We start from the raw sequence: 13,354 nt of genomic DNA on the forward strand, positions 1-13,354 counted from the left end.
ATTTTATTAATTTGTTTGTCCGGAAGAATCAAATTATCAACTTATGATCATATGGAGTAAGATGGAGGTTGGCTCATGATATATATCTGACTCAATATGAAGTGCAAGACAAGGTTTAATTTGCTAGATTTCATTCAATCTATTATACATTTAGACTTAAATTATTATAATATTAATTAAATGATTAAATTTATTATTTTTTATTAACTTATATTTTTGAGATAAATAATAATTTAATATGATATCATAGTAAAAAGTGATGAGTTTTAACATATTGACTTGAATAAAAGGATATTAGGCAGATTATAGATGTTCGATCTTGTCACTTCACATGAACATATAACAATCATATCCAGATATATAGCTGTCTTTGCATGGAGACAAAGGCATTTGAAAATTGTTTGCCATTCGATTTAATCATTGAGAACACCATTGGGTTGTCAAATCGAGCTCGCGTCTGAACATGAAGCAACAGTAACACGTTTGGTTTTGTGTTGAATTATGATTCTAACATTTGCTAATGGAATGGTTAACAATTTTAACAGTAAATATGAAATAGTTTCTATAAAGATTATTTATCCGAACAAGGAACGTGCTGTCCGACACTTGTTCGAGCAAATAGATTTTATAATTTTTTTAAAATATTTATTATTAAAATTATTAACAATTCAAACAATAAAATTGTTAAAAATTTGTATCATTGAGACTACAAAAAGTCGGAAAAGACATTTCCAATACTCCACGCTGGAGCCCAATCTCTCGTACACCACAGGCCTTGGGCTGTACAAAGGTGAAGCAGCCAAGACCCACATCTAGGGGTGAAATAGCGGTTGCGGTTAGCGGTTAGTGGCTAAAACCGCTAACCGCAACCGCCTAGGCGGTTAGTAAATTTTACTAACCGCCTCCGCTAACCGGGTAGCGGTTAACCGCCCGGTTAGCGGCTAACCGCTTTGGAATAACCGCTTTTTTTCTAACCGTTTTTTTTGGCTTTTTTTGGACTTTTTTCTTTGGACCGATTTTGGGCCGGGTTTGGACCGGTTTTGGGCTCACTTTAAACTTTTTTTTTTTTTTTTCTCATTTTAAACATTTGTTTTTTCCCTTTTCATGGCCATTTTAGCATTAAAAATTGCTATATACCAAAATCTTGTTGGCCACCTTCTACAAATCTACACATCATATAATATACAAATAAAATTACAACAAAATCATCACTTCACTTGTAGTCTTATACATAAACTCACAAGCAAGTTCATAAACTCACACATAGAAATAAAATAAAACACAAACAAATTCATAAACTCATAAGCAACAAAAAAACCAACATATATGGTTAAACTTGAAGCTTGAGGCCAATTTCAACCAACCAAAAAAAAGTTATAAACTCACAACTTATTGTTATTATATATATATATATATATATATAATATATTATATTTAAAAAAAAGCGGTTAGCGGGTAGCGGTTAGCGGATTTTCAAAACCCACTAACCGCTAACCGCAACCGCCTAGGCGGTTAGCGGTTTTTACTAACCGCTTTTAAAGCGGTTAGGCGGTTAGGCGGTTAGCGGTTAACGGTTATAGCGGTTAGCGGTTAGTGGTTGCGGTTAGGCGGTTTTAAATTTCACCCCTACCCACATCCCTATCCACACAACTCGACAGTTTTTAGGCCCATTACAGTACTCTTATCTTGGACGAATCATCGGCTTGGCCTCGTTGCCAAAATTAAGTACCCCACCGGACCATAAGTTCCACATAGCACTTATAAATAGAAACCCAAATACCCCGGGGTTGAAGTTTCACTTTAGGATAGGGATTCCTTATAACTGATAATCTCTTATAATAATTAGGCAGATAATTTTGAGAGGAATCACATGTCCGAACCAATTTCAGACTATTCGAACATTTGTTCTAATAAGTGAGTCACATCGAGAGTCTCTCACAATTATAGTCAGACAAACTGCAATTCAAACAGAAAATTATAGCAAATCACAATCTTTTAGTTTAGGCATGTGCTTAGCTATGACCTGCCTGTTTTATTCTCTAATGTTAAAATTCAAACAAAGCCAATTCCACGTTGGATTTACCCTATTGGAAAGAATAAGGATAATCGACATAATTCTCATACTAAGCTAATCTAGCTATATGCAACAAGCTCAATTCTTGGTGTCCAAAATGCATTTCTCGCATCTCCTAAACTATTACTTATAATAGCAGCTAAATGTAATTATTCCATGCTATATATTTTGAGCAATTAATCACACTAGTATGACTATATGATCGATTAATGTAGTTGTGGTATTTTGGTCGGTGATCCTCCCGAAGCTCTAGCTTACAGCTAGCCTTTGTTAGGTCGTTTCTTTCACCAACCTGCCTGAGAGAGCTTGTCGTGTGGAAAATATTACCCATGATGATGGGTAGTAATAGCTAGGTCTATGATGTTTTTCTTAGGTCAGCCAACAGCCCACATTTATCTATATATATTAGAGGGTCCAATATATAATCATAGTGACAGTGAATAGATTACACAATGCGTTGTCGTTGCAGATTATTATTATTATTGTATTCTGAAAAGCTCCTCCATGCAGTCAAAGTTGGGTGACACAGCCCAAACCAAATGAGGAAATAGCTTCCTTTTATAAACTTCTTTGCTCTTATATATTGCGAGAAACTTGGCCAAGAAATCATTCTGTAACTTAAATTAGTGGTATATGTATAGATGCAAGTCATGACAATGCAAGTATTGGAGGAGAAGGACGAATAAAATAATAAGAAATTGTATTTAATTTATTGATTAAAAAATGGGTTATGTGGGGGGTAACAATAATATAATTAATTTTGTGTTTTCTAATGATATTATTGAAATAATAAAATAATTCAATTGCTTGTGGACTTGGGCATACTAAGAACATCCCCCCGATCACTCCATGTGCATGCGTACTCTTAACAATATGATTTCTAGGCTTGACGAATAGCTTACTAGGCCCCAACGATAAACGTTTTGAAACAGCAAAATTGAGTAAGGGGCATGTGCTCTAGACAATATCTAGTGGACTGATCGAGTAGAATTTGTGCTATATATGATTATGACACTTATAAGCATATATATCACTTCTTCTTCTTTTTTCCTGAGCAAATTATGCCGACACTTTAAAAGAAGAAAGGACCCAATTGAGAGGGTTGATATCACTAATAAGAACTAAAATGCCAGCCGGAAGAGATGAAAATGAGAATACTTTTACTTTGATCAGTCGAAACGACTTATCTGGCAAGGTTACTAGCATATGATCAATTAACATTGTTATATTGAGTTTTTTCAAAAAGACCAAACCGAAATGAGATTAACAACTGCCGAGCCTAAGAGAATAAAGGTTCACATTCGACTCAACAAATTTCCTTTTCGTTTTAGCTAAAAAATAACATTTTTTTATTATTATTTATAATAGTTACCCATTTTTCTAACTATCTACATCTCACCTTCTATTTTAGATATTAACGCTCCGTTTACTTTGACGTAAAATGATTTCCAGAAAATAATTTTCACATTTTATGGTGTTTACTTCAACGGAAAATATTTTCCTTTTAACCAAAAATTTTTCTTTAATTTTCGGAAAATGGTTTACGATTTTAAAGACTGTAAACCATTTTCCGATTATGAGCATTTCATTCTTAAATCGATGAACCTTGCCAAGACCCGTCCAGAATCTCCCCGAGACTTGACTGGGACTCACCCAGGACCTGCCTACGACTTGACCGGGACTCGCCCAGGATCTGCCTAAGACTTGACCGGGACTTGCCCGAGACCTGACCGGACCTGCCCGGGACTTGACCGGAACCCACCTGGGACCCCGCTGGGACCTGCCCGAGACCTGACTGGACCTACCCGGGACTTGACCGGAACCCACCTGGGACCCCGCTTGGACCTGCCCGGGACTTGACCAGGACCCGCCTGGGACCTGACCGAGAATTGACTGGGACTTGACTGGGACCCTACCGGGACCTGCTCAGGACTTGACCGGAACCTGCCCAAAACTTGACCAGGTCCCCGCCGGGACCTGCTCGGGACTTGACCGAGACCCACCCTGGACTTGCCCGGGACCTCGGCAGGACCCGCCCAGGACTTGACCGGGACCCGCCCAAGACTTGCCTGGGCGGGGTCCCGGTCAATTCCCGGGCAGGTCCTGGGGGGGTCCCGAGCAAGTCCAGGGCAGGTCCCGGTCAAGTCCCGGTGGGGTCTTGGGCAGATTTCTGTCAAGTCCCGGCGGGGTCCCAGGTAAGTCCCGGTAGGGTCCTGGGCAAGTCCCAGGTGGGTCCCGGTCAAATCTCGGGCAGGTCCCGGCGGGGTCCCGGGCAAGTCCCAATCAGGTCCTGGTCAAGTCCTGTGCAGGTCTCGGACAAGTCCTAATCAAGTCCTAACGGGGTCCCGGGCAAGTCCCTACGGGTTTCGAACAAGTCCCGACGGGGACCTTATTGGAAAAAAAATATATTAAAAAAAAATTATTTTCCGTATGCACGGTAAACGCCGTAAAATGTTTTCGACATAAAACATTTTTTAAAAAAATGGCTTTCCTGAAAATATTTTCCAGTGGAAACCATGTTACGTCGAAGTAAACAGGACTTAAGTACTCTCAGTATTCTATTTAAATATTCTTTCTCAACAATTTTTTTTTAATTTTTTAATTTTTTGTTGAAAGAAGACAATGTTTGGTAAGCACTGCAGCAACTCATCAAATGTTTTTCTAATTTGCTGAGCCAGATACATCTCTTTTTGCTCCCATTTTAACATTTCAACTAACCAAAATAACATTTTGGCCATGCTCATTGACTTAGAGCTACACACCTCTACCAGATTGCCTAGAAATTCTCCTTCCCTAATAAATGCTTCAAGTCGCAATAAGTGAATTTAGCAATTGCTAGCTGTCTACTGGCAGGAATTCAGTCTGCTGCCTTGTGCTTCAAGATCCAGATTTAATCCCAGATCGAGGACCCGGCTCACTGATGCATGTTAAGGTTTTGAGCAGAATATGTATTGTATGGTTTGTATATTGGCCGACGGTTCAACTAATACTAGCCTACCAAACTGAGTGTTTGACATATAGCTTTGCCCGACTAAGTCTTATTTTGATCATGATTAAAAGTATATGGTTGATGATTCAACCGTTAATTAATTAAGTTGAGATCGAACTTAAATTTTTTATTTAATCAATCCTCGAATTATAGACCGACACCATTAATCAAGTTCATAAGGTATTATTGGGTATTGTCAACCATGGACATAGGCAAGAGTGAACCATCTCAAATCTTTATTTTTCTCTGGCTTATATATGCTCCATATGATATTATTTTAATTTATATTTGTTTTTCATATTTGAACTTCTAAAACGGTACTAGTAAAGGTACTGAAGCTTGTGACCAAATGAAATATGAACATTATTGGATGCTTGCCTGATCATGATCAATTGGCATAATACCCAAAAATATTTTTAGAAAGACATATTGGAAAAAATGTTTAAGAGGCTTTCCGTCTAGGGTATAACCTTTTAGCAAAACCAAAAGGAAAATATTTATTCTTGATGGTGGAGCTAGGAACAGTCTCTATTGCTGTTCTTTGATAATATGGAGGAAGAATTTATATCTTCTTTTGTGAGTAGATGAAGAAATTAGTAATCAATAAAGAAATTTAGAGCAGAAATTGGGGGCAAGGATTGGAAGTTAATAATTATTCATTTATGTAGCATTGCTGTTAGTCTGCCATAAGGTGTCAGTACATCAACCCTCTCATGTAATCAAGATTTATTGTTTCAACCATTCACCCATCTCAATCATTCAAATTTTGTCCTAGACAAACCTCAAAATGGGTAATAAAGGTTCAAACCAAGATCCTGATCCTTTTTATTTCACAGTTCATATTTGATTTCATAGATTTAATGGTATGTCTTACATGTTATAACATATCATTTCAAATGATGTGACACCATATACATTATAAAGTAAAATAAAACAAAATTTAGACCAATAAAATGATTTTGATCCGGTAGGAAAATAAGATAGATGTTCAACTTAATGTTTATTTAGCTTTAACAAATTAAGTAAGTACATCTTTATAATTAAGCAAGCATTTTCACACCTCTTAATGATATATAGTGGGTAATAATTAATTTCAGGGGCTAACTCAGACTCGAGACTTGAAGAAGCAGTAAATAATTAACCTGCCAACCTCAGGCTATTCAATATTTATCAACTTTTTGACTGGGTGGAAATTTATGGAGGGTGGGTTTTTTAGGCCAAAAGAAGGTAGAAAATGGAGAGGTCTAGCTTTAATCAATCACTGGAATTCCTCCATATTTCCTCTAGTTCTCTAGCAAAAGCCTTTTGTCTTCCTACAACGATAGTTATGTGATCTTTTTTCTCAATCACTTTGACTCGGGCACGAGGTATTCTGGTCTTCACATTGTAGCTGCATTCAACGGGGATAAGCTCATCATCTTGGCCATGGAAGATGGTGACCTGGCACTTGAGCTGCTCTCTCACTGCATCCATGTAAGCGTCGATCTTGCTGGCGGTGCCGCAGATGATGTTGTGGAGGGTGTGCCATGCAGCGTTGTGGGTGTGGCAGAAGAAGCCTTCGAGCAAGAATGTCCTCATTCTGTAAAAACATTTCCACCAAAATTACGAAGAATAAATAAAAGTTCATGCTTCTCTGACACAAGTAGATAGATGTCTGTGTCGAAAAGCCTCGAATGAATTCAATTGATGTTGCCCAACGGCGACGTACAATAAATAAAGAACCCAATTAATTTCAACGTTGAATTCTGTCCCTGTTGGTTGCGCAAGTGAACGGTGGTGACTTTCTGAACATTTGACCTAAGCCCCCCGAATCGCGCGTAAGAAACTTAAAAATTGGCTTATGTTTACCCTTATCTGTCCCTATCTAACATGTATACTGTTTTCAGGAAGGAACAAGTTTTTTTTCATCTCGGTTAAAGTAAGAATGTGGAGTAATTAAGCCTAATTTTGATGGAGATAAAACGGGTTTTGTCACTTTTGTTAATGTTTAATATTTTAATTAATCTTATAATTTACTTTTGTCTTTGTTATTATTTTTGTAATGAGAGATATTCGTCATTGAAAATGCCTAAAACTTATTATTAAAAAAAAAAAAAAAAAAACCATCTTAATACATGCATGACTACGTTAATTAGAGGCCTGTTTAAGGGATAAGAGGGATTCGAAGAAAATCCTGCCTAAATTACGCACCGGGATTCGAAGAAAATAAGCATATATAATTTGATCGATCTCCTAAAGATAAAGAAAAGAAAATGACATTTCTTCACGTGTAAAAGCCAATGATTTTGTAGTGTCTCTTGCGCTCGCACTATAATCAATCACCGAGTCTGGATATATACGAACAACCTCATTGATATATATGACACATCTGTTCTAGTGTATTGACTATAGGGATATATAACCCCACCATATATCAACAGGACACTTGTGATCCACTGCACCATAATAGATTTAACCCCACTAGTACGTTCTGGCTGGATCCACTTTGACTCGGGTCCAATTTCTCATTAGAGCTGAACTCGTTGAAATTGTGACAATAACATGCCGAAATTGGGACCCAAACTTGATCCAACTGTTCTCAATATATCGAAGATAGTAGATTTTAACATTTTATTATTTAAATTATTAACTATTTAAATAATAAATACGAGAGAATTTATATGGAGCTTACTTACTTAAACATAAAAGAAAATTGCTGAAAATCTATTTAGAAAAATGGGCCGTAAAAGCTTACTCACATTTATTTCTTAGCTTTAATAGCCATCCGTGTAACAAATTTCAAGAATAGATTGCCTAGGATTTGTTTCTTCTTCTAATATTATTTTCAAAAGAATACAAAAAATCATTCAACTGTAGAAAGTACTGTTTTAATACGTTACTTTGAAGTTTGAACCCAAAAAAAAAAAAAAAAGCCGATGGGTAGTTTGGTATTTGTAGATGGGAAAAACCATGTAGATGGAAATTATGCAAAAGTTGATGAGAGGAAGCGTTGACACAGTCAAAGCTGGTAGTAGGGGGTTGATGATCAATTACCTGTTTCTGGTCACAAGTTTGGTGAGAAATTCCCACAACCGGTGGTTCTTGCATATGAGCAGGCAAATCGTCCGGCTGATGTGCTCGTACCAGCATGCAGTCGACGCCCCAAACGCAATCAATGGCCACACGCGCCTTGGAGCTAGCCTTCTCATCACATATTGCGCACTTTGTGCTCCCTTCGGCACCGGAAAATATGGCTGCCATGTAATTATATATTCCAAAACAATATCACGTACATATACCATATAATATATATAATAAGATTAACAGGAGGAATTACTTACAGGTGCCAGTAGGGTTAAGGATTTGACGCAGGCAGGGTGGTTTACGGCGAGTGCTAGAGCCAAAATGCAGCCTAAAGAATGGGCCACGATGTGGAAGGATTTGACTTTGTGTGGCTCTAGCACCGACCGTTCTATCATCTCAACATGCTCTCTCAGAGTGTAAAGGGAGTCGGTTGGCTTAGGGCTCCTTCCAAATCCAAGCAGATCGATGGCAAATAGGCGATAAGTTGATTTGGCCGCACTTGAGAAGTTTGGAAATAATGTTTCCGTCCAAAATGCTGATGATGATATGAAGCCATGAATGAACAACACATCTTCTCGTGCTTTTTCTGACCACCATAATTATAATATAAATTAATCAGGTTATTTTCTGATTGAAAAACATAAAGTGGGGTTCAACATCATGTTATTGATTAAAAGAGATAGATAAATGGTATTAAGTAAATTACTGCCCAACGGTCATATAATTGAGATAATGAAATTAATGGAACTCTATAGTTGATTTCACCGTCGCTTTATCGGTCTACTAAATAATAATGCTTGTGTTATTACCTTTGAGTCCTTCGGCTCGAACAAATAGAGATTCTTTGCTAGAGGAGGTCCAAGAAGTGCAAAATCCACAATTACAATCGGACCATCTTGGGATGGGGTGAAATTGGTGCCGTCCAAACTTTCCTTGAAGCATTTCAACGATGGTGGAGTTAACCGTGAAAGATGAACGCACCGTGCCTTTCTTGATCTTCTCACAGGATTGTACGATGGTCGTCCGATCGGCCACCTTGAGCCGTTTAAGCTCGGTAACTGTCAAGCTTGAAACCTCGGAGACCAAGGAAGGGCGTGTGTAGAGGGTGTCTGAGATCTCCTCCAATTGTAGCTTGGTTGAGCTGAGGCAAACAACCTTGGATCCGCCTTGTTCGGAAACCAAGATTTTGCCACTGCAAGTGATGGCTTCTTTGCCGGAGGAGCAGTAGCATGGCTTCCATTCGGCTTCAATGAAGAAGTCGGCTAACTTGTAAACAAAGCAAAGAAGGAAATCAAGAAGGTCTAGAAGAGAGAAGACACAGAAGCTCACAGCCTCGTTTATAACTCTGCCGGTTACTATTAAAACCCTTTTGGTTTTCCCCATGGCAGCCATTTTTAACAAGACCACCAAGAAGTACCAGAGACAGAGACAGAAACAGAGAGAGGATCAAAATGAAAACGTGAAGGCACCCATTGGCTTAATAAAGTTCAGAGTGTCATTGTAAGTGTAAATAGCTTCTCTTCTGTTGAAAGGCAAATCCTATATTGCTAGGAAAAAGAGAAAGCCAACCAAAAAATATGGGTTTCTGGTTCATGGAAACAGCTATCTCCCAAATGATGTCTCTCATGTAATGAAAGCGTGTGGGAATCCTCTCGCTTGAAACTTATAAATCTTAAAAAAGAGAGAGAGAGAGAGAGAGAGAGAGAAAGAGAGAGAGGCTTGAGTCTTGAGACGCATAAGAGCTAGAAACATATATATAAATTCATTGTTTCATTTAACCTCGTTTGTTGGCCAAGGAGGTCGGGTGGTAGTTGAACCCCCCAGTTGAAGAAACAAATTCCCCTCAGCAAAAATATCGCCCATGTGGTCGTTTCTTTTTATATATATATACAATACTTTCTTCCAATAGAGTTTAGTCTGTAACAAAAGAAAGAAAGAAATGTTTCTTCTTTCCTTCTTATACCCAGTAGATCAGAAAAAGGCCCACCTTTCTTGCCCATCACAAATTCTAGATTGCCCTTCATTTTTTTTTTCCCATCCACTAGGTTACTACTTTTTCTTCATTACTCATTCTCAGAAGTACTTGCCTAACTCATTAATGTCAGAATTATTACTATTTCTTTTTTCTTTTTTCGTTTTACAAAATCAATAGGCCTCCGGAGTCGTCTAGTATTTATTGCATGCTGTCTTAGCCACATGACGCCCATTCCCAGAGCTACCAATAAGTCACCGTCCTCAAATACTACAGATGTATATTAAGAAAAATGCTAAAGGTAAACTATTTTGCTTTATTGTAGGTTAATTTTTGTCTTATTTTTTAATTTAAAAAAATAACAAAATTAGAAATAAAAAAATTTTCTAAAGCAATAATTTTTATTTTGGTTATTCTTTTTGTGGTATTTTTTTTTAAAATAAAAACTGTATTTTGCTTCAGAAACTTTTTTCTTATTTTTTAATTTAAAAAATAACAAAATTAAAAATTAAAAAAAATTTCTGAAGCAATAATTTTTATTTTGGCTCTTCTTTTATTTGGTATTTTAAAAAATAAAAATAAAAACTGTATTTTTCTTCATAATAATGACCATTTTTTAAAAAAATTGGAATTAAAACACCAATAAATAATAACTAGTAATTGAAACCATGATTTAAAAGATAGTAATATGTGATTAATTGGTGGGAGGAAGATAATATTATAAGATGAGATCTATTTCAAAAAAAAAAAAAAAAAATATAAGTAATTGTGCCAAGTGTCTTGACATAATGCCAAGGAGTTCAGGCCTATATCACTTAAACCTTATATATTTATCTTTTTTATTTTCCTGCTTTGTTCACCTACTAATCACTACATTTAATTAGATGACATCAGTTGCTGGGCTCCGGGATATAGCAAGGAAAAGTGTGATAATATGGCAGATCATACGATTCATACGTTCAAGTTGCAAGGACTCAAGCCATTAATGGAGGAGTTATATATATACGTGGCACCATGAAATTGATTTAGGCCATACAAAATATTGCATGATGGATTCGAAATCATTCACTTAAATTAATTTCATATCCTTCGTCACGTCACACAGTTGCATGTTCTTGTGCCTTGGAAATGTGATAGCTACACCTAGCTAACTAGTGAGGCGCGGGGGGCGGCGGCAAACCATGATTTATGCTTAATTGTTGTGGGAGGGGGACGGGGGGCGGCAAATTAAGGATACTTGATTTTGAGGCTAAATTTTTTTTTTTTTTTTTTTTTTTTTTTTTTTTTTTTTTTTTTATTGCAACAACCATGATACAGACTATAGTGAAATGCTTAATTACGGCTGATTTTGAGGCGAAATTTTTTTGAGAAATAGGATCCTTTGAAAAATATTGTTCATTTGAGTTTATAGTTGAATTTCTTTAAAATGCTAAAATGTAAATAAGAGATACTATCCATTAACGAAAATAATAATAAAAATATTGGCCCCATATTCAAAATATATACTTAAATAGACAAATAACAAAGGGGTGGTTGTACGCTGGAGTTGCCAGAAGAGGTGGGGTGGCTTGACCTGCCAGCCTGAGGGTGAGATTGAAATGGCCACCCCAAAGGCCAAAAAGCAAACTTCTTTTTTAAAAAGATTTAGCCCTTAGGCGGGGACCACCCCAAAGGAATATAAGAATTGACTTAGGCCACCCATTTAACTTGTGTGGTCGGCCACCCGCGTGGGGTGGCTTGAGCCAATACCCTTGTATTTTATTTATTTTGGCTTTTATATATTTTTTAATATAAAATAGTATTTTATTATTAATTTTTTGTTAAGTGTGGCAGATTGTCTTATTTCCCAAATGCTCTTGTGCTGGCATATTCTCGATCAAAATAAGGATTGAGGTATCCTATTTCAAATTTGAACACTTCTTGGGAGGGGGATTGGGATAAAAGCTTGGGAAATTCTTAGAAATTTAGGTTTAAATTCGGTCAAGTGTGATTTTTAAATTTAAGGGGTGTTATTACACATTGTCCCACTACTAATAAAATAATTAATATTTATTATTTTATTAGTAGTGTGATATGTGGCAGAACAATAACCTTTGGATAGAAAATAAATTGCCTAAATCTGAAATTTCAAAAACTGAAATTCCTCCGCGCGCGCGGGGGGTTGGGGACGGCAAGCCAATAATTAATGCTTAATTACGTGATTTTGAGGCTAATATTTTTTTGGGGGGCGGGGGGGAAGGGTGTTGTGGGCGGCAAGTCATGATCCGAGACTATAATTAATGCTTGGGAGGTGAGGGGTTGTGGGTAGCAAGCCATGATACAAGACTAATTAATGTTTAATAACACGATTCTACGGCTAAATTTTTTGATTATATATATATATATTAGACCATAAAGTAAATGATCTCCATTTTACCTGAAGATGTGTTATGTGGATTATACTCTGGATTTTTAATGGCACCCACAGATTAATTCTTAGGATATATATTACAGTTTTTTATTCATTTCTACAAGATAAATTTAGAGGAGCATAATCAGTATTTACTTGATTTAATTAGCAAATATTTTTGTTGACTTTTCTTTAGCCTTCCAACCATAATTTTCTTTAAGTTTCTTTAGACCATATAGTAACATGATGCGGCACAATCTCTTACGTGTGATCCCCAATCATGTTGTGATACTCGAGAACGGCAAGTATGTAACGCGTAAGAAAGTACAAATTAAGTCAATGTAAATTTAATAAGATGGGATCCACTTGGAGTCAGAGTGTCTAAGGAGAGGGAGAACACCGGAACACCGGCGTGCATGTTTCATGCACAACATGCACGCCGGTGCTATATATATATTATTGTTTAAATATTATTTTAATTATATTTTATAATATTATAATACTAGCGTGTATACTGTTCATGCATGCCGGTATTATGTAAGGAGAGGATATTGTTGCGTGACTTTGAATGTTGTGTTACTCCCGTTTATTTTCTTTCTTTTTCTAAGTTCTTTATCCTTAATTTGCGAATAGAGAAAGGATATTTGAATATTTTTATGATATTTAATAACGGTTAATTGTGATGTCTTCAAATGAAAAAATGAACGTGTGTCTTGTATAACCTTGTATAAATCGTCAATTTATTTGAAACATGCACTATAATATGATCCTTTGGGATCCTGTAAACCTATGGATGTCTATCTCTAGATGCAAATCTAATTTGCCTCTGGTGACTTTTTTTTATCTTTTCTTTTCTGGCAAATAGAA

General features: G+C 36.6%; 1 protein-coding gene across 2 annotated transcripts; it reads right to left on the bottom strand.

Annotated features, from left to right (window-relative positions):
- Positions 1 to 6,033: 6,033 nt before the first annotated feature.
- On the bottom strand, positions 6,034 to 9,979 carry LOC132174728 (probable lysophospholipase BODYGUARD 3). Of its 2 annotated transcripts, none has more exons than XM_059586380.1 (4): positions 8,936 to 9,979; positions 8,384 to 8,712; positions 8,097 to 8,275; positions 6,034 to 6,642 (listed from the first exon to the last, which is right to left on the bottom strand). In XM_059586380.1, exons 1-4 carry the CDS (start codon positions 9,516 to 9,518, stop codon positions 6,318 to 6,320), a joined length of 1,416 nt encoding a protein of 471 aa, XP_059442363.1. In that variant the 5' UTR covers positions 9,519 to 9,979; the 3' UTR covers positions 6,034 to 6,317. The 2 variants fall into 2 exon arrangements, with proteins under 2 accessions (XP_059442363.1, XP_059442362.1); XM_059586379.1 differs by having other exon boundaries at positions 6,035 to 6,642; positions 8,097 to 8,296.
- Between the last annotated feature and the right edge of the window lie 3,375 nt (positions 9,980 to 13,354).

The sequence above is a fragment of the Corylus avellana genome, chromosome ca3 (genome assembly GCF_901000735.1).
Source record: "Corylus avellana chromosome ca3, CavTom2PMs-1.0".
Taxonomy (NCBI): domain Eukaryota; kingdom Viridiplantae; phylum Streptophyta; class Magnoliopsida; order Fagales; family Betulaceae; genus Corylus; species Corylus avellana.